General features: G+C 44.5%; 1 protein-coding gene across 5 annotated transcripts in view; it reads left to right on the top strand.

Moving 5' to 3' along the window:
* Positions 1 to 21,068, top strand: part of LOC148032054 (ARM repeat superfamily protein) — a 176,847-nt gene that overhangs the window by 66,282 nt on the left and 89,497 nt on the right. For all 5 annotated transcript variants that reach the window (XM_087682675.1, XM_087682673.1, XM_087682672.1 and 2 more), the window contains 3 exons: positions 11,390 to 11,538; positions 11,621 to 11,754; positions 11,841 to 11,898. In XM_087682675.1, the coding sequence (XP_087538801.1) occupies positions 11,390 to 11,538; positions 11,621 to 11,754; positions 11,841 to 11,898 (341 nt within the window). The remainder of the gene's footprint in view (positions 1 to 11,389; positions 11,539 to 11,620; positions 11,755 to 11,840; positions 11,899 to 21,068) is intronic.

The raw sequence follows: 21,068 nt of genomic DNA, 5'->3' as shown, positions 1-21,068 counted from the left end.
TACAACCCAAAGAAATGAAAGATCATGGTGAGTTGGGATGTGATCTTTGATGAGGCTATGCCTTCCATCCTCCCGTTGACTGTGCTTCTACATCAAGTGGATCTTCTTTGACTTCACACTCTCCTCCACCATCGGTTCCCCCTCTCCCTTCTAGGATACCTCTTGGCCCTAGTACTTCGTCTTTGACTTTTCCGCACTTTCCTCCTCTTGCTTCTTTGCCTCTCCTTCTCTTATTGGCTGCTCCTTCAACATGCCCTCAATTTTTTTCAAGGGGTATTGAGGAGTTAGAGAGGGAGCTTTTTTTCTTTGACAAGGGGGAACCATCTTTACCTAGTGAGGGGGAGTCCCTTACCTAGACATGTGCTTTGCAAGTTCCAAAGGCCCCTAGGTCTCCTTTGCAACAAGATTAGCTTGTTATCATTCCCCGGTGGTTTAGACAAGTTATGCAAGATTCCGGAGTTTTTTATTTTCTTGAGACACAAGTGGGACCATGACGATCAACCAAACTAGAAGCCAAGCAGGGCAGTTCACTTGGTGTGAACTATGCACTTACGTTATGGATCTTAGAGGATAGAGAGTCTACTTTCATTGAGGGAGGCTTTGGCACAAGATGTTTGGCTCTGTGCTATGTTTGTCATTCCCTGGCGGTTCAGATAGCTTATGTAGGAGTCAGGAATTTCTCATTTTCTCGACACACCAGTGGGCCCATGACAATTAGTGAGGCTACAAGCCAAGCATGGGAGTTTACTTTGTGTGAACTATGCGCTTATACTATGGATCTTAGAGGATAGAGGGCATACTTCCATTAAGGGGGGCTTTGGCATAAGATGTTTGGTGCTATTCTAGGTAGGAGGAGCTGGATCCCATTAAGCGTAAGGAGACTTGGGAGTTGGTTTTGCGTCCATGCAAGAGGAAGGTGGTAGATGTGAAGTGGGTCTATAAGAACAAATACCTAGCTGATGGCACCTTCAACTAGCATAAAGCTAGGGTTTTTGACAAGGGTTTTGTAGAGAGGGCAGGATTGGATTATTCAGAGAGCTTTGCTGGGATGGCTTGCATGCCTACTATTTGGGCTATCTTGGCTCTTGCAGCCCACCATCATTGGCTTGTTTACTACATGGACGCGAAATGCACCTTCCGGAATGCCCTTACAAGAGGAGATTCATATAGATTAAGACTCCAATTCCTTGTGCTTGGAAAGGACGACGATGTCTATGTTTGTGAAAGGCACTCCATGGCTTGAGGCAAGCTCCTAGGGCTTTGTACCACCATATTGATCTGTTCTTCCTTAAAGCAGCTTGGGATGATTAGACCATGATCCCAACCTTTACTATTGGGTTTAGGGTCAGCATTGTATATTGGTCATCCTTTATGTGGATGATTTGATTATTACAAGAAATCACTCATAGGAGGTGGATCAAACATCAGAGATTTGCCAGGAGTTTTTGCAGATTGTAGATGCTAGAGCTTTGCTGTCTGCACCCTGTTCACGGAGGAGATCTCAGCTGGAGCTGCCTACCATTGCTGTCCATCAACTGGCACCTGGTGTCCAGCCGTCTCTCACCATCTCTCTCTCTTTCCAGCCATTCTCTCACTACTGTATAGCAGGGCGATTGCTGTCTACTGCTGTACCAACTGCCACCTGCTGACTCCAGCCCTAGAAGGCTGCGTTTACTGCTGTCTGCCCTTGTGCAGCTTGCATTTGATGCTGACATCACCTGCCAACTCAGCATTTTGCTGTTTCTGATACGGCTAGTGCTGTCACATCATCACCACATGTGTTTTGCTGATTCAGCCTGTTTGTCACTGATCCAACCACTGTTGAGCTGCGCTTGCTGCTGCCACACACCTTCAGAGGCTGCTTGCTGCATTTCGGGATCCATCAAGAGTACCTCACACTCTCCAACTCATTATCTTTACCTTGATCCTTGAGATGTGGGAATTCAAGGTTCCGTATTCATGAGTGCTGCATAGTGTGTTTGCTGCATTGTGTATTAGATTCTAAGCAAATTCATTTATTTCATCATTCACTGTCTCTGAGTTACCCTAACCCAGTATTTTTGTATCTGTCTTTGTGTTTGTCATATAATTGTTGATTTTCTATTGTTGAGTATTTCTTTACAGGATTCATTGACAAGATTTGTTTTAACAAGTCTAACTACACTACTTGGTTAAACTTGATGAGGCATGTCCTAGATTCATAGAACTTGTGGGGACATTGTTCAGGGGCTAGAATGTCGAATAGACCCTTGTTTTATTCCATCCAAGGTTGTTTATTCTTGGAAGGCTTATCATTGTTGAGTTGATACAAGGATTATTTCTAGATTTCATTCACGGTTATAGTATTTTGACCTTGCATCGGAGCTGTGGGGACACTTGATTGACTGCTATGTGGCTTAGTATAGGACTTGCCGTATAATCTTGATCAAGAGGTCCAAGAATTTAGGATTATAGATCGAGATGACCTTAGGGTTAAGTTGGTTGGATATTGGTGCTTACTCGGTGAGCTCTCAACCATAGGGGTTTCCAAGTCTTGTGATGACCAGGTCATATTGTTCCTAAACAAGCTTTCTAAGAAACATTTCAATTTCATACAACAAGTGATTTTACAGTTGACTATGCTCATGTTCTATGAGTTCGAGTGTCAACTATTGTGTTATGTCCGCTGTTCCATCAATTTCATAGCATGTCCTCCCTAGATGGGGCTCTTATCGCCACATCTCAGGGGGGCAACAAGGACAAGGTTAGAAGACACAAAACCAAAATCGAAATCAGAATCAAAACCAATAATAAAACCCATCGTTGAATTAGAAGGAAACATCTAGAATTCTCTCAAACATGGGTGCTAGAATGTACTTAAGACAGAAATGGGTATTGCCAACATTGTCAAAAGGTTGGCCAGTTTGACGACGAGTGTTGATCAAAGGCAAGAGGCACACAATGTGAATCCAAGATGAGACCTCGTCCCTTAGTCGGGTAATCCCCAGCAAGGAAGGCAAGTTGGTAGCATCCAAAATTAGAGGTAGTGGATGATTCAGACCCATACTGCCACTAGTCAATCATCATAGCTAATTTTATTTTCATAGTGAGCTTAGTCCATATTTGCGAGTTACCTCTTGATGAGGTGATTGTAGAGGCTCATTCTAGTCAACTGAGCACATCTTCACCTGTTTGGATTGTGGATAGTGGAGCCACACATTACATGATCCGCATCAATGACTTCTTTAATTCTGAGCCCTTGCAAACCAAGAATGTCCAATGTGGAAATAACTTATCGCTCAAGATCCATGGTCTAGGTTGCTTCAAGTTTGATATTGAGGAGGACTGGGATCTTGCTTTGCTAGCTAATGTGTATTATGTATCCAAGCTTGGGGTCAATCTTTTATCTATTTAGCAACTTTGCTAATTGGGATGAGCAATTTTCCTTATTGTGACCAAAGTCAAGGTCATGGACTCTTAGATTGATTTAGTGATTGCTCGTTGAAAGGCACAACCTAGTGGCCTTTATACTATGTCTCAATTTCTCTTCCAATCAGTTGTTGAGAACTCTAGTTTTGGGGCTTTAGCCACCTCATGGGAGCCTACGAACAATGAGTGTCTCTAACATTTGGGCTTTCGACACTTTAGATATGACTCTCTCTTTGAGCTATCACGTCGTCAAATGGTGAGGGCCTTCCACAATTGAAACTATCCAAGGATGTTTGTAGAGCGTGTTAGCTTGGAAAGAATGATCACATCACCATTTCCTCAATAGAGTAGACATAGAGCTAAGGAGCCCCTCATATTGATTCACGTTGAACATTGCGGGCCAACATCCACTATTACCAGTAATGGCACATTGTACTTCTCTTTGATTATGGATAATTGTTCGAGATATATGTTAGTATGTTGCTTGCTTAAAGCATAAATTTGATGCCTTGAAATACTTCTCTACTTGGGTGCATCTTGTATAGATTTAGATTGATCGGAGCATTAGAACCATGAGGAGTGATATCGCTTGTTAGTTTATCTTGCTTGAGTTTTCCAAGTTCTTACACCAGAATAGAAAGTGGACTATGATGAACATGGCATGCTCTGTGCGGCTTACAGTAGAGCTTCTTGAGTGCCTATGGACCAAGGCTATTAGCACATCATTGTACATCTTCAATTGGTGCTTGACCAGGGTGGTCCCTTAGAACACCCCCTTCGAGGCATTCTTTGGTGCTCGTTGTCTCATCTGCTACTTCAAAGCCTACGGGTGTCAGTATGCACATGCTTGATATTTAGATTAATTGGTGCATTAGAGCCAAGAGGAGTGATAGCGATGGTGAGTTTATCTAGCTCGAGTTTTCCAAGCTTTTACACGAGTGTAGGAACTGGACTATGATGAACATGGTGCACTCTATGTAGTTTGTAGCAAAGCTCCCTAAGTACTTATGGACTAAGGCTATTAACACAAGTGTACATCCTTAATGGGTGTGGCTGACTACGGTGGTCCCTTAGAAGACCACCTTGGAGGCATTCTTTGGTGCTTGACCTCTCATCTCTCACTTTAGAGACTATAGGTGTTGGGCTAGATGCCCATTCTTGATGATTAGATAAGAAAGCTCAATCCTCGAGCTAATCTCTTGATTTTTGTACTATACTCATTTGAGGCCAAAGCCTACTGGTTATGTGATCCTTGGATGAACAAGGTGATTACCCAAAGAGATGTAGTTTTTGATGAGAGGGATATAGTGCATCCCATTGCACTGGCCTCAGAGGTCTCCTCTTGGGAACCTGTTACCTTGTTGGTACTACTAGATCATGTGGTATTTGGAGATTCTTCCACGAAATTCCATCTTGGAGGATCTAAGAAGATTTGTCTGGCTTGCATCTATACTCACAGTTGCGTCTATCTTAATGGCAAAATACATAGTACACTTCGAGCCGGAGAGCTAGTAGGAGATTCTAGAGCATCCACAGTGGCGTGAGGCCATGGAAAAGAAACTTGAGAGCATTGACTAGAATGAAATTTAGACTTTGGTGGATTGTCTAGGCTGCAAGGTCATTGGGACTAAGTGGATCTTTGGACCGAAATGAAAGTTGATGGAACTTTGGATGGATACAAGGCTTGCCTTCTAGTGCAAGGTTTTCAACATAGCATGGCATTGATTATGAAGAGACCTTCGCACTCACAATGTGTTTGACATCATTTCGTTTGTTAGTCGCACGAGCTACTTACAACGGTTGGCTGATCTATTAGATGCATGCCAAAAGTACCTTTTTGGATGTGTATTTGGAAGAGGAAGTCTATGTGGAGCACCATCTGGGATTTTCTCTTGCGGACCGTAAACATAAGGTATTGCATTGCATAAAGCTCTTTATGGGCTGAAACAAGCATTGTGATCCTGGTTCCATAGGATGGATGAGTTTCTTAGGGCTCGTGGTTTCCATTCTATCCCTTATGATCTAAACTCATATGTTCGATGTACTTCAAAGGGGGTTAGCTATATCTTACTCTATGTTGATGATTTACTTATCTCATGCTAAGATTTTGTTACCATCGCAGATATGAAGGATCAACTTAGTTCCATATTTGAGATGATTGACCTCGATCAGATGTTCTACTTTTTGGGGATGGAGGCAATTAAATCAGGGGACTCCATTTTGTCTCTCAATAGAAGTATGCACTACAACAAGTTGAATAGTTTTGCACTATTCAAACACGGCTTGTGGCTATGCTTCTCGATGCCATTGTTAAACTAGTGAAGGATTCCCAAGGTTAGCCTTCGATGAGCACATATATAGATCTGTTATAGGAAGATTACTCTTGCTGATTTATGCTAGGCCATATTTAGCATACTTAGTATCTTTGCTTAGTCACTATTTCAGTGAATCTAAAATGTCACATTGGACTACCTGTTTTCATGCTTATGGGTTGGATTTGCACAGTTATACTGATTTCGATTGGGCAAGAGATCTCAACACTTGGTGTTTCAATGGCAGCTATATCTACTCTTTGCGGACGGTTTCCATTTCATAATCAAGCCTTAAGCAAGAGACAATGGCCACTTCCACTACTAAAGGAGTGTATTGGGCCCTCTTCGATGGTACCACAGAGGTTGTGTACTTAAGGAGTTTACTAGTGGCACTTCATTTTCTATGTGTGACACCAACCTTCATCTATTGCAATAACTAGAGTGCTATTGCACTAGCTAATAACTCCATCATCAGTTTGAGAATGAGGCACATTGGAGTTCATTAGCACTTTACTCGCGAGCAGGTTGAGAGTTAGACACCATCTGCCTAGAGTTTGTGCTATTATTAGATAATTTCATAGACATCTTGATCAAGCTTGTCAACCTACCGATTCTATAGTATCTTCTACTACAAATTCACATGTGTGCTCCCTTCCCTTCTACTTAAGCTTAATGGGGAGAGGGGTTTCCATTTGGCTTTTCCTTCTACTTTGAGAGGAGGCGGCCTTATTCACTTGGTGGTGATGTGATTTTAATTATAGATTGCTTCATTAATAATAATATTATTGTATATTTTATTATCATCTATATCATTCGGATGATTATGATTGTAAAGGGGCGCTTCAACAAATGAACAATTCCCTTGGGAGGGCATTGTCCTAGTGGCATCGTCACATAGCATTCTGCATGAGCATGACGTCTTGCATTGCCCTTTGTATTACCCCATGCATTGGTATTTTGTTCTTGTACGTATGCATCTGTGTACATTTATTCCTTTTTAGTCAAAGAGTTTGGCTTTGGATATGCCATCTTTATGGCAGCTCCTATGGCACTCTTCTAGGATAGTCTCCTTTTTTTCTTCACCACTTATTTCCCATAGCTTTTTTTATCATTTACACCCACGGATGTTTGGGATAGCTTGCTCATTTTGTGATGTGTTGGAACTTGGGTCTCACTATTCCTTATATTCTCCCTAGGGATACAAATATCTCAATAAGATGGAAACTATTATGCATAATTCTCCCACAAAAAAAGGTCCAATGAGGCTTCCATCCTCCTTTGCCTTGGCCTCTCTGGGGTGATCACTTGGGCTTCCTAGATAATATACTTATCGCCTTTGTAGTGTTGGTAGGTCATTAGCGATTGGCCTTCGGTTGATGCCTTTGCTGCTTTGGGATATAACACCTTGAGCTAAAATACCAATTGGGCTTGAGCTATTTTGACAATTCGTTTTTGGCTTCAATTTTGCACTTGAGAGGGCATGTTAGACTAAAAACACATTATAGACTTGATTAGCTTTTAATTACAGTCCCAAATAAGGTGGTTTCGTATGTTTAGTATGATATGTTTAGTATATGAATAAATACAATATGAAATGCACACAAAAATTTTAAGAATAAAATGCATTGTTAAAATACATATAAAATTATATATAAAATCAGCCTATACACATCTAAAATGTTCAACTTAAAGATAGATCATAAAAGGAAATAGGTTAATGGATTTAAGTTTAGAAAATAATTATAAGGCCATATAAGAGTTGCAACTAGAGTCATATAACATGTTCGATTGTATATTCTAGAAAATACAAAATGGCATTTGCCATGGCACATGCTATCACTGAATGCTCATAAAATGATAAAATAGAAAATGACTCATGACTTATGACTCATGAGGACTCCTCGTCATCAAGCCCAAATTCATCAGAAGGTGGGGAGGCACCCTCACTAGAAGAAGACTCCATGGCTCGTGAAAGTCTCCATCAGTGATGGCATTCTCGTCATCATCATACTCGGGCTCTCTAACTGGAGCATCCTCTACAACAATTGCATTTGTAGTGGAGGAATTTCCAGAGTCTCACCTCACATAGGTTGATGGTAGTGGTGGTCCTAGTGCTGGCAACTCGAGTAATAACTCGACGGCCCTTGTGGATGCATGAGATATGATGATCGCTCTCTTGGAGCTTCATGTAGAGATCCATAAAAATGGCTTGTTGATCCTTATTTCACCCTCTATTGACATTCTTTAAAGTAGGTCGGCTCAACTTAAACTCATCAACATTCACCTAATATACAATATTTAAAAAGTGGAGGACATTAGACTATCACAATTGCTTGTTTGGCAATAGGCATCTCATGCATGATGCGTAGCATACCTAAGTTAAGAGCGACACTAAAGTAGTAGCTCTAATTGGCTTGTGCTCAACTTATTTCGGATCTTAGTGTGTATAAGGCTGACCGATTTCTCTCAAATGCATCAATTGAGAAATCCTACATTGCACAAAAAATTAAAATGGTGTTTGATGTTTATATAGCAATCAAAGAGAAGTTTAAATTGCAAACTTTAAATTTTAAAAGTTCAACTCACTTGTACCCTTACTCTAAAGACAATCTTCTAGACATTGGGTACTTGATATCCAAAAGACTTACATCGAAATAGAGGTTTGACGAAAGAGTACGTGTTCTAGCCTAGAACTTTGCGAAAAGTGGGTTCCTTTGGTCACTATAGTTTATGATTTTTTGTAGGAATGCTGCATGGTGGTTCTCATCCAATGCCTTTGGGAGGTAGGCATCTCTATCAGTTGCCAACTCTTAATCCATGAAAAGAGATGGAGATTTATAGGCAAGATGCAAGAGGGCAGGAAGATTGTGGATGGGTCGTCTCATCCACTTTCATATTTTCTTGACTAGGTATTGAATGTCGTTACGCCTTGGTGTTGAATCCAATATATTAATAGTACATTAAAAAAACAAAATAGTACATTTAGCCTTTCAAATTTAAAAGTTATAGTATTTAATCAACTTGTATAAAAATAAATGTAGTTACCTTGGGTCCTTGACAATAAGTACTTTACATGCCTTGATCTCCTCAATGGCCTCTATCATAAAGTGTACAAGAAGCCCCAAGGTGGTGCCCTCCATGTCAGTCTTGTGTAATACCTTATACAAGGGGATAATCATCATGACCAATACTTGTATATTGTGCCAAAATGCCTCTCTCAAGGAAAGCCTTTGAATAGCTTTCCCCTCTTCCACACTCCAGAGTTGTTTCTTTTTCAGTCATGCCTTGAACTCCTCCAAGACCATGCCTTACTTAATTTTGTTTTGCATGTCACATAGTTGCACTAAAAGCAACCACATGGCAGCAAAACAAGACTTGGATGGCTTTTTTAGCTCTACATCACTATAGACACCAAAGATAGCCAAGACCTTTATCTTCTTTGTGATGAAATCAACAATGCGGCAGACATCTACTACAATTTTTTAAACCCAATTAGGTGACCCTATATCTTACCAGCTTTTCATACTTTTGGAGAACTTTCAGCTCATGAGAAGGTCAATGCATTGGGTGGCACATGGGTTCCAAACAATGGATGGGAACTGCGCTTCATCGCATGTTGTTGTAGGTGAGGCTATACCACCCCTCGTGTGGATGATGGAATGACCATGGCAATACATTTGACCTTTCTTTTCCACTTGTCCACTCAAAGGTAATGGAATGGGAGATTGCACTCAATAATAGTGTGTGGAACCTCTATCTCTGCATTCCTTTGCCTCTCGTTGAGGAAAGACAAAGGATTGGAAACACCACTTGTAGCTTCTTGTACCTACAAGAAAGGAGGAGAAGGTGACGGAAAGGGATAGGAAGAGGGAGAAGAAGAGGAAGAGGAAGAGGGATAGGGGAGGGAGAGGGATAGGGAGAGTAGGAAGAGAAAGTGAGAGGGAGATGGAGAGGGAGAGAGAGTAGGGTGATTGAAGAAGAGAGCGGCTTGAGGTCAAGAGAGGGAGATTGAAGAAGATGGAGGCTGATTTGTGTGATTAGAAGGGGAGGGGATTGCCCCTTTATAAGGGCTGAGGTTAGGGAGAAGAGAAGAGGGAGGAGTATGAAAGAGGGAGGAGTGGGAAAGAAGAGGAGTTTGAATATGCATCAGCCCCAATAACCGGGAAGTTTTTAAAAAAAGTGCACCAATAGACACTTAAAACGGTTGTTTTTAAAAAGTACAATTTGAATGTACACTAGCCGTATGGTAGTGTATGTAACGAGCATACTGTGTGATACCGTACAGAACATATTGTACGTGCACGGAATGCAACCCTGGCCCCAAAACTCGAATTTACCACACTTTCATTAAAAAGAAATGTGATCCCAGAGTGTCTGTGTCCCATAAGACAAACCCTAATCTGGGAGATCTAATCCATCTATTTGGTTTTGAGGACTACAAGCCTGTTGGTAGTCCTATGGAGACAGGTTTGAAGTTGAGCCTTCATGATGTTGGACACTAGTTTGATGTTTTTGTCTATGAGCAGGTTGTTGGATGCTTGAATTATGCGTGCATTACAAGGCTTGGCATTTGGTTGGTAGTCTTGTAGATGAGCAAGTTATTGCATAGCCAAGGCACTAAGCATTGGCATGCAATGAAGTAGGTCTTTCGCTACTTGAGTGGTGTTTGACACCTTACCCAAGGGGTGATCATTACTATGAGATCTGACCACCACTTAGCCTTAATCTTGTTTTTGCAGATTGCTGGTGGCTGAACTCTGCTGTCCACACCCTGTGGGGAGGATATCTCAGTTTGAGTTGCTGTCTACTCCTGTTTGCCGTTGGAGCCTGCTGTCCAGCCCTCCACATCAGCTGGTGACCTGATTCAAGCTGCATTAACTGCCTGCTCATCATCTGCTTTGTTGCTGTTTGGGACCTGCCTGCTGTCACCTGCCTGCTACATGGGCTGCTGATCTGCATTTTGCTGTCCCAGCTGGCACCTGTGCTGCCATGTATCACATCAACCTGCACTTTGCAGTTTCTGGCCACTGGTAGGCTGCCATGGCATGAAATCAGGCTGTGTTTTGCTTTTCTTGCTCTGGTCTACCCGTCTGTCATCATTGATTTGTTAGTACAATGCTAATTGTTTTCAAGAGGAATTAAAGGTGTTTCACCACTTGACAGTACTCCATACCTCCTTTTGACCACTTTCCAATAGTTCAAAGTACCATTTTCAAGTGGTCCTTACCGTCACTTTACAGTTGCCAAGACAGTTCAACCTTGAATTCATGCAATGTATCCACAAAATCATATAGCCTGTACTGCTGGAAAATGCTTTCAAAGTGAGTCAAATATTACTTGTTTATAAGCTGCTCAGGGATTGAAGAGTCCAAGATGTTTCCGCTGCAGGTCTAAATCAGGCCAATTTTATTCTCTATTGAACCTTTAACAAAAGAAGATTAATGAAAGTCTTCAGCTACCATTGCCAGCAATGTACGCAGTAGGTGGAATAAAATTGGGCAAGATATGTCATGTTTAACAGTTTTCTAATTGCTAAAAGAAGAGCTAACAAATGGATAGAGTATGCTTTGAGTCCCTGGCAGGATTTCTGAATCGATCTAACATGCTTTTACATGGCATAGAGCAATATGCCCTCCCCTCAATTAATACATCTTAGAGTGTTTGATTAGGAGTTGAATGGAGTATGGACTATGATGCAAGTGGGGTAGCTGTAGTAGTTGCAAGTGAGGCACATGCTATCACCTTAGCTATTGAAGGGCTCTTGGGGGTTGTTTTTACTGTGGCAACATTGACAGATCAAGCAATAGATGCTGGAGAGGTAACATGAGATATTTTGAAATCTTTTTCAACATTTAAAAACAATGTGTAAAGTTAAGGATGCCTTTTCTGATGAGTTACAGCTTGATTCTCCTCGATGTGAGATGGATCATGCAACAAGGGTGCCCAAGAGTGGTGATTTGGCGATCATTTGCGTTTCTATGGTCAGTTCAGTGTGGCAGACCCTCTTGGATGCATTATCTTTAATTCTTTCTAGGTATGTTCATCTCTTCTAGGTTCTGTCAAAGTGAGCTGTCCTTTTTTTTGTGGTGGTCATTAATTGCTTGTTGGACCATTGTCTAGGTCACATGGGGAGGCCATAGTACTTGAAATTTTAAAGGGGTACCAAGCATTTACACAGGTATTAACTCCTGCAAGCTCGCTTGTCACAGTATTTTGTCTTGGTTTGTGTAGTGTGGAACCATTGTGTGTGTGTGTGTGTTGAGGGGGGGATTGTGCAAAGATGGCAGGAGTGTGGAGTAACGGAAGGGAATGCTGATAGTCACTTTGAGAACTAAAACAGAATCGAAACTGATTGCTGATAATACACAAAACAGAAATAGAACTGAACTGTACAGAAATGAAGAGGAAACTGCTTTCCTTACTCTATCTGAAGTATTGACTTAAGAACCAGAAACCATGCAGTAACTAGGATGCTCTCTTTATGGCAAAATACCTAGAATATTTACAGATATCGTAATGCTAATTGTCATTCGATAATTTAGAAGAGATCTGAAACTGCAGTAATGATAGGAAATAGAAATAAACAAAAAGTAAAGATATATTCCAAAGATGTGCTTGAGGAAATAGAAGCTTCCAGTCACCATGTTAGGCCGTCCTTGTGTCTTCAAAAAGTGTTCAAGATCCACGTTCTTGTCTTTGTTAGAGTTCCTAGATTGGTCTTTTCTTTGGCACCCAATAAAAGAGAAAAATCTTGAGCAGAGGACATTTATAGATGGTTGTTAGACCTAGATTGGTCTTTTCTCTGGAGCGGACATCCTACTGGGTGTGATTGCAGTTTGTGGAGCAAGGTTTACCTTCATGGTTGAAGATGATGGTTGGCTTTTGAGAGAGGACTTGGATCAGTCAATTTGCAGCCTGCTTTTGGCAGATGATTAAATGAGTAGCAGATTGTGATAGGAGATCGTACATAGACCCAAACCAAGCTGCTAGCTTTATAGAGGGATGGAGACATTAGGCATACTAGAGGAGGTGCCTACAGAGGTTACAGTGATACCCAGGAGAATGGGTTTTGAGAGACCCATTCCACGAGGCTTGATGATGCAGCTGATTTTGGATATACTGCCATGTTAGGGAGAATGATTCAAATGAGTAGGATCAGAGTAGAACCAACAGCCACTCAACATTAGCATTGGTAGAACATTTTTGATTCTCTACGCCTTTCATGATTGATTTTTGGAGGATTTGCACTAGGGTCACTTTGGGGTTAGGGCAATGGAGTCCTATATATAGGACTAAAGGCCCTATTGTGCATATTCATTATATGATCACCACTCTTGTTGTGTCAGCACATTGGGACGGTGTGAGCTTGTGATATGGGATCCTAGCTCCAGAGATGCGGTCGTGACTTGGTACATTGCTAGCTCTCACACTCAGCCGTGAACCTTGTTAAGCTAGAAAAGGTGCATTTCATCTTAAACCTTCATTACCTCACTAGACAACCCCAAAGCTCAAAACCATATGCAGAAGGTGCTTCAATGTTCCTCATCTATAAATAGATGGTGTGCATGGTCATGTGGCATCCCAATGTGCCCCAGTCGCTTCCATTCAGCATTCTGCCCACTCATTCCTCATCATCTCCAGCTGCTGCTGTGGACATCCTTCAGCTGTCCTTCTATCTCTGGTGGACTGTGTTTTTTCCAGCCTGCTGTCACCTATTTCCAACTCCTGCAGTGACCATCCTCAACTGTCACCTGCCATTCAAAGGGCTTCTAAGTTCTACTGGCCACATTTTTCCCTCACTGCTGTTGTCATCATGATCAGCATCATTGCAACCAGATTCGGCCTGCGTTCTGCTGTCTGTAGCTTGTCAGCTGTCTGCTGGTCACTTGGATTGGACAACTTCCTCAATTGCCCCAACTCCTAACTGGCTGTTTCCAGCGGCCACCCTGCCCATTAAGCCTTGGCAAAAAGCTGCATTTTCAGCCTGTTCAGCCGTCATGCTGCTGTGCAGCTCCCAGAGGTCACACTTTGCTCCAATATGCTCCTGAAAGCAGTGTTTTTGCTGCATGCTCACTCGTCTTTGCTCCAATTGGTGGTTGCGGCACTTCTGATTGAGGCCACCTGCGGTGGTGGATGACACACTTCAACACCTCCCTCAGCCTCTCCTTCCACGACCGATTGCTTTGCCCATGAGCATTGTGTACATATTCATTCATTATTCAATGCTTTTCATTTGCTCAACTCATAGTTGCGAAGAAACTGTTTCTTGGCACTTTTGTAATCATCATTTATCATGGATTTATTCAACACGTTGACATGGATATTGGTATTGATTGTCGGAGTTTTCTTTTGAGTTATTATCCATGATGATTGCATATATTGATGGCTCTTTTTACAACTAAAGTTGATGTTGGGCATGAATAGTGGATCATGGTGCATGCCAATATTGATGCTATGTTGAATGTTCATTTGCATTTTATAAAATAATGAATAATATCAAGCTGTGTTTTCTTCATCACATGAGTCATATAGTGTATGCCTATAAAAATTTCGTACATTTTTTCATCTTGAATAAAACCGGTTTCTAACATTTTAAGAAAACTCGTATGAAACATATGAAACCAGTTTCTAATATTTAACGAAACTCATATAAAACATACGAAACCGGTTTCATATCTTGTGTTTCAGAAACCCTTGGCAACTGTGGTTCAACTCTTGTCATTCTTTAGTTTTGCCTTTTTCTATTAGTTTCTTTATTCACTGTGTTTCAGTTGTGGTTGTACACTCAAATGTTTTCTTTTGGAAATCATAGCGTATTTGCACGTGGTATCAGAGCCAATGCTCTTCTTAAGAGTATCATGCAACTATCGTGGATTGCTTGGTCTGTTCTTGACTACACTATATGTTGTAGTGACTCACGATGGCTTAGACCACTCCATCTTGGGATCCTTTGATGTTCTCTCAGGTCACTCCTCTAATGGAGGCTTTGTTAAGGCAGCAATATGGTCTTGATGTGGAAAAGAATGCTCCAGCTCTACTGTCATCATCTACTAATCCTTTTTCTAGGATTCATTCACCAAAGCCTAGCTCTTCTTTGTCTCATATTCTTTCACAGGGTGCTTCTCAGTTGGGGCATTTTGCTTATGAGATTAACCACCTCTCAATTGAGGAAAGGCTATCAAATCAAGTCACAATTGAAAGTCCAAGGAATTCCATTTAAGCCTGGTTGCGGGTTTGTGAGATTTGTAAATTTGGGTTGCACCGGCCTTCTCAATGGAGAAAGGTTGGTTTCATGGTACCATGGCCAGGATACAAACTTGGTCACCTGGGTGAAAGGGGGGTATCCTTAGTGGAGTAGACACAATGTGATTAATGCATTACTTGATCATGAAATGGGCCATTAGCATGGGCAGCATCTGAGAATGTCGGTTTGATCATGAAGGTGGAAATTTTATCTTTGTCTAAGCTCATCAAAGATCCATGTTGTACTGAATTCATGCAGTCACCAAAGGACTGCAAGGTTAAAACGGAGAAAGCTCCTCTTGATGCTTTAGGACAACATGTTAAATCAAAATTGGATGTGGTATAGCCTCAAAATGCTCCCAATGCATATGATGAATTGACTCAAATTTTTGCTTTGTTCAAGGTTTGCAAATGCATGGAAAATTTGGAAGTGCACACTGAAACGAGCCTTCCTCCTTGTAAATGGTGGTACTAATGTGATTTAGCAATAATTACAACAAGCATGAAATTTAGATAAATTGAAAATACAAATGTCACCACTTTAATCTTGGACAATGGACAGGTTGTTGGCCCTAAAATTGACGTCCCTTGCAGTATTTCTTTATCTTATATTGCAAATGGAAGGAGTACAGCCATATGTGTCATGTATGGTCTTATCCACCGTGTCCTAGGCATCGCCGTTTCCTTGTGCCAAGTCCGACTTGTCGCCAGTCTGCTGTGAGCCATTGCCAATCTCCAATGAGCTGTCGCCACTTGCGCCAAATGTTGCCTCCATTCCGGCGTTTGCTACCCCACTTGTTCCGCCACTAGCGCCTATAAATTGCTCTAGCCCAAAGTAATCAATCTCCGTTGCTCCCTCCGTCTACAGCAACATTTTCCCCAATATCACAACAGCTAGCTCGGTAGGTCCTGGGCAGTGACACGCAATGGAAACCTTTGGTCAAATGCTGGAACTGAAAGAAACAACAATCTTTGGATAGGTCCTAGGACACTCTTCATCCAGGGCCCAGCTTTGGGATTGGCTTCACTCCACGCTACGCATTGGCACAACGCAGATTGCGGAGGGAGTTCTAATGGGTTAGGGGATCTTCATGGTCCGACTCACCTCTGCGGATGCAACGCATGAGCTAGTGGATAGCTCACCTTATGCCTCCATGAAGGGGATCATCTATATGGTTCCCTGATATAATGGCTTCATAGTGGAGGACTTTGCGCTCCACAATAGGTTTCCTAGATATCCGCTCACCCTTCTATTCCCCGGACTGACAGTAGAGTATTGTCAGTTAGTGGAGGACTTCGGGCGGCTTTTCAGCACAGTTTTTTCTTTCTCCTTCGCAGATGCAGTGACATCCGCAGGAGTCCTAAAGGTACGGGTGGCTGTGGAAGATACGAAGAACATACCTAAGTTTCTTGAGATTGAGGTAGATGGACACTCTTTCAAGCAGCAGGTTATGGTGATAGGGCAGCCTGGTCAGTGCCTGCCATGCCATGACTTTGGGCATCAAGCAATAGATTGCACGCATTTCGGAGCCAAGGCGGCTCAGTCGGCAAGGTGGATGTTGACGGTTTTACATGGGTCCAGTGACGATAGAGAGGGAGACGGAAGGGGGGGCCTTAGCCAGCCCCTCCGACAACCACGGCATCATAGAGCAGGAGGGCGGACAATGAGCCACCATCAGAGCACCCCGCAACAACCCCTTGCCTGTCCCATTTAGTAGGATCACATGCCTCCATCCCCACCACCTACTAAGGCATCACAACGCACCCCACCCGAGATCCCCCAACTCCCCTGTCCACCTCCACCTCATGGATTCCCTGCCGACCCTATCTCACAGCCCCCCCTATCGGGGCCACTTGCCCCCCCACATCCGCCACATACTTCCAATCATCCCACCATTCCTCACTCTTCCTCTTCCCCACCATCTCCCCCGCCGACCAGCCCCCCTTGATCGTCATCTAGTACATGTGTCCCCCCTCCTCCTCCCCTCGCGTGCCCCCCGCACACCCACCCCCAACACACACACACACAGCCACTAGCTCATCTTGTCCAACTGCTCATCACACTTTCCCTCGACAGGCGCCGTTGCTCCCACATGATTTTTTCGGTAGTGGTCTGTGGTCCTATTTGAGAGTTGCGGAGCGTGGTGAGTTTCCACTTTCTCTGGAGGTGGGAATCTTCGTGGTCCGCAAGTTGAGGAGCAGCAAGGTCCATTTACTAGCACCACCGGATGGACCAAACTATGCTTTCTTCTTTTAGACCTCTCATTAGGAGACTGGATGATAACACAGATAGAGAAGGAAGTGAGGTTCTAGGTTGCAGACCACATCTCCTAGTGGAAGGGTGAAGGAGGGCTAGCACTCTTTTCCTAACAATGGCTAGGGTGCATGGTGGACATTAACTGGTGGGGTGGAGCCGAGGTCCCACATCTGAGCATTATTTTTTGAGCCCCTACCTAGTGGAGCTTACTAATGGATGTGATCGAGTGGCCCCTTGCACAGGCTGCCTGCTTCTACTAGTGCACAGAGTCACACCTCTCAACCTAGATGATAGACGCCCTAGTTGTACCGCCTAGAGCATCTATCACCCCCATGGTCCGCCCGAGAGCCACCATGGGAAATGGAGTTCACCCTCCAGGCTTGCGCGGCCAAGCGCATTCGCATGCCCCATAGCTCTTCTTCTTCATCAGCAGCTTCCACACCGAATTGATGCCTATTCGGTCAGTTAGAGGTTTACCCACGAGTCTACACCTAGCATCGTGGAATGTGAACAACCTACACTGCAGTGGGGCACGTGGTTCGAGGAAATTGATTGTTCTGCAGGAGCTGTAGCCTAACCTTGTCGGATCGACATCTTACATCTTTAGGAGCATAAGCTCACCCCCTCCTAGGCCCATCGGGTGGGGAATGTACTTCCAAGCAGCTCACACACCTACTGGGAGTAGTCCATTGGTGCCCACGGCCGGAGTGGAGGTGTATGCACCTCTATTGGCCCAAGCCTTATCGCCTGTGTGCGAGACCAGGAGACGATTGTGGCAAGGAGGGTCCTATGGATGAGACTGGATTTAGGGGACTCGTGCCTTGGAGTCCTCAATGTTTATGCTCCTATTGAGGTTAGGACACGCAACAGGTTCTGGATAGAGATTGTAGCAGGAGTTCTAGAGGTGGACTCTTGGATTGTTGGAGGATACTTCAACAACCTGGAGGCCTTAGGGAACTAGCAGGGCAGAGGCATAGATTACTAGGGTAGGGAAGGTCTTCCTCTTCGCAGTAGGAGCACGTGATACTTGGCGGACCCAGCTCTTCACAAGAGGGAGAGGTCGCCGGACTTCTCTTGGGGATACAGGTGGCTCGGTGGAGCTCTTTTGGAGCGGCTGGACCGGTTCTATGTGGGAGAGTGGGGGTGCTCTCGAGAAGGCCAGGTAGGGTAGTTGGCTAGCACCACTTTGTCTGATCATTGCACGGTTTTCCTCACGCTTGATGCTCCCGCTTCAGTCGCCCTTGACACGTGATTCTGTCGGATCCCTGACTCGATCTATAGGAGGGAGGAGGTGAGGAGGGCAGATTGAGCAGCTTTGGACTAGGGAATGGGCCAGGGTGGACCGGATCGCAGAGGAGGTTGTAGAGGTCTTAGTCGAGTCGAGCAGGATCTGCTAGGAGGCAGCCCTACAGGCCAGGCAGTAGTGTTGGGTGGAAGAGAGAGCACTCCGGCGAGACCTAGCAGCCACTCAGAGACTACTCCAGGAGGCACCAGGGGATCCCACTCTGCACACGCAGGAGATGCGTGCATGGGCAGCTCTCGCCGGTCTTGAGGACAAGCGCGTTGAGTTCTCCTTTTGTACCTCAGTAGCCTTTTGGGTGCGGAAGGGGGACACGATGTGCATGGACTTTTTCAGGTGCATCAGCCTCGCACTTCAAGAGATGAGATTCACAGCCTTTGTGATCAATACGGGAGGATTCGCTCTAGCCCAGATGAGGTGATGGAGATTGCCATTGACTTCTACAGACAGCTTTTTCATAGGAGGCAGTCTTAGCCAGAGTACAACATTGTAGACAACAGGTTTGGGATTGCATTCTGTCCCTTGTCACAGAGGAGATGGAACGCTCCCTCCTAGACCCCTTCACAGAGAAGGAGCTAGCTGAGGCCTTCCATGCATAGGATGGACAAAATCGCCCGAGAGAGGATGGTCTTTCTAAGGCCTTCTTCACTACCTATTGAGAGGTGGTGAAGGACCTGCTACTACTCGCCTTTTAGGAGATTTTCAGCTCAGGACATATGCCAGGGAGTTTATCGGCATGTCTTGTTAGTCTCCTCCCCAAAGGGGCAGACTAGTTGGAGCTATCCCGGTGGAGACCGATCACCTTGTTGTCAATGGTCTATAAGGCATTGGCCAAGATGATCGATAGTCGACTCCGCCCCGTGCTTCTAGACATCATTCATGACACCCAGACAGGTTTTGTCCATGATAGGAGCATCCTAGACAATGTCTTCACTTTCTTCAAGGCAATCGAGTGGGCTTAGCACAGTGGTCAGGGATTGACAGTACTCCTCTTGGTTTTCAAGAAGTCCTATGACAGGGTTGACTGGGACTTCTTAGAGGGCACCATGGCAAGGTTGGTCCCCCAGGCATGGATCAGTGGGGTTTCTGCACTTTAGAGATCGGCCACTAGCAGGGTTTTCATTGGTGGCAGGAGGGGGGAGGAGGTACGACTAGAGAGATCTGTCCGGCAAGGCTGCCCTCTTGCCTCGTATCTTTTCTTACTCTTTGCGTAGGCGATGTCCTACTTCCTCCACTCACATGTGAGCGGGCTATATGGCCTTCGACTTTCGGTGAGGGAGGAGACAGAGTTGCTGGACTGAGAGTAACCAAATGATACCGCTCTTTATGTAGAGGATGATGAGCTGATGTTGGAGAGAGTGAGACTAGCTCTGGAGGTATTTGGCACTGCAGCTAGAGCGAAAATCAACTGGCGAAAGTCGGTTGGCTTTTTTACAGATCCGGACTCTAGCACGGAGTGGGGTGTCCACTTGGGGTTCAGATGGGTGAGCAGGGGACAAACCTTCCGATATCTAGGGTTCCACGTGGGACTCGACATCACTCCTGCCCAACAGTTTCTTCAAGCTCTCGGCTCTACTAGGTGGAAGCTGACCTACTGGAGCACTATCTTTCCTTAGCGTGCCGAGCCCTAGTGGTCAACTAGGTCCTAGCGACGGCTTGGTACACCACCTGTTGTTGATGCTTCTCCTCGTCCTGTGTGGTCCAGATTTGTCACCTAGTGCAGAATTTTCTTTGGGCTTGGGATCATTGGCCCAGAGTTCCAGAACTTGGCCCTTTTGGGCAAGCTAGTGGTCCATGGTCTCATATCAGGTGGGAAGACCTGGAAAGTCCTTCTACGGGAGGGTCTCCAGGAGCAGACCAAGGCTTGGCGGTGGATGGAGGCCATCCTTGAGATGGATCTTCAAGACTGCCCATATCATGCCACCTAGTTTTTCTTCCTCCGTAGCTTGCTTCGAGTGTGGCAGGGCCTTCGCGAGGCCCTAGTTCAGAGGCCCCTAGGATGTCAGGAGGAGATAGACCGCCAGCTGGTGGTTTGGAACCCTCACGTCAGAGATCGGGACAGGGCACAGATTGGTGAGCAAGCCGTATCTAGTGGGTTGGTTGAGAGGCTAGCCCTGCTCGTTTTATCAGGACGTGGAAGGAGGTGTATAGGATGGCGGATTAGGAGGTGTTGTAGCGGGCATTAGGTTGTCAGCGAGGAGTTGAGGTGAGGAGGAGGGAGATTGACTCAACGATCCCTCAGGAATGGCTAGACCCTTGGTCCAAGAGACGGTGGAGCTTGGTGAGGTGTGGACTGCTAGATTCTCATCAGTAGGTATCTCCTTGTAGGTGGCAGGTAGAGTGGGTGATATCCCCTACAGGACTTTCTTCACCGTGCAGGATGGGGGACGGTTGGTTCTTGACAGAGGGCAACAAGATGAGGAGATTTTTGTCCTTCCTTGGAAGAGGATTTGTGTGGTTGGACTCCAGGGGAAGACTTGGCGACTGGACCCTTGTGTACCCTGGGAGGAGTTTCAGAAGTGGCGCCTTTGGATATTGGAGAGCAGGC

The sequence above is a fragment of the Lygodium microphyllum genome, chromosome 8, assembly GCF_053477565.2.
Source record: "Lygodium microphyllum isolate KBCC chromosome 8, Lygodium_microphyllum_v1.1.10, whole genome shotgun sequence".
Lineage (NCBI taxonomy): Eukaryota > Viridiplantae > Streptophyta > Polypodiopsida > Schizaeales > Lygodiaceae > Lygodium > Lygodium microphyllum.
Note: the sequence above shows the minus strand (reverse complement) of the source record. Positions and strands in the feature narration are given on the sequence as shown.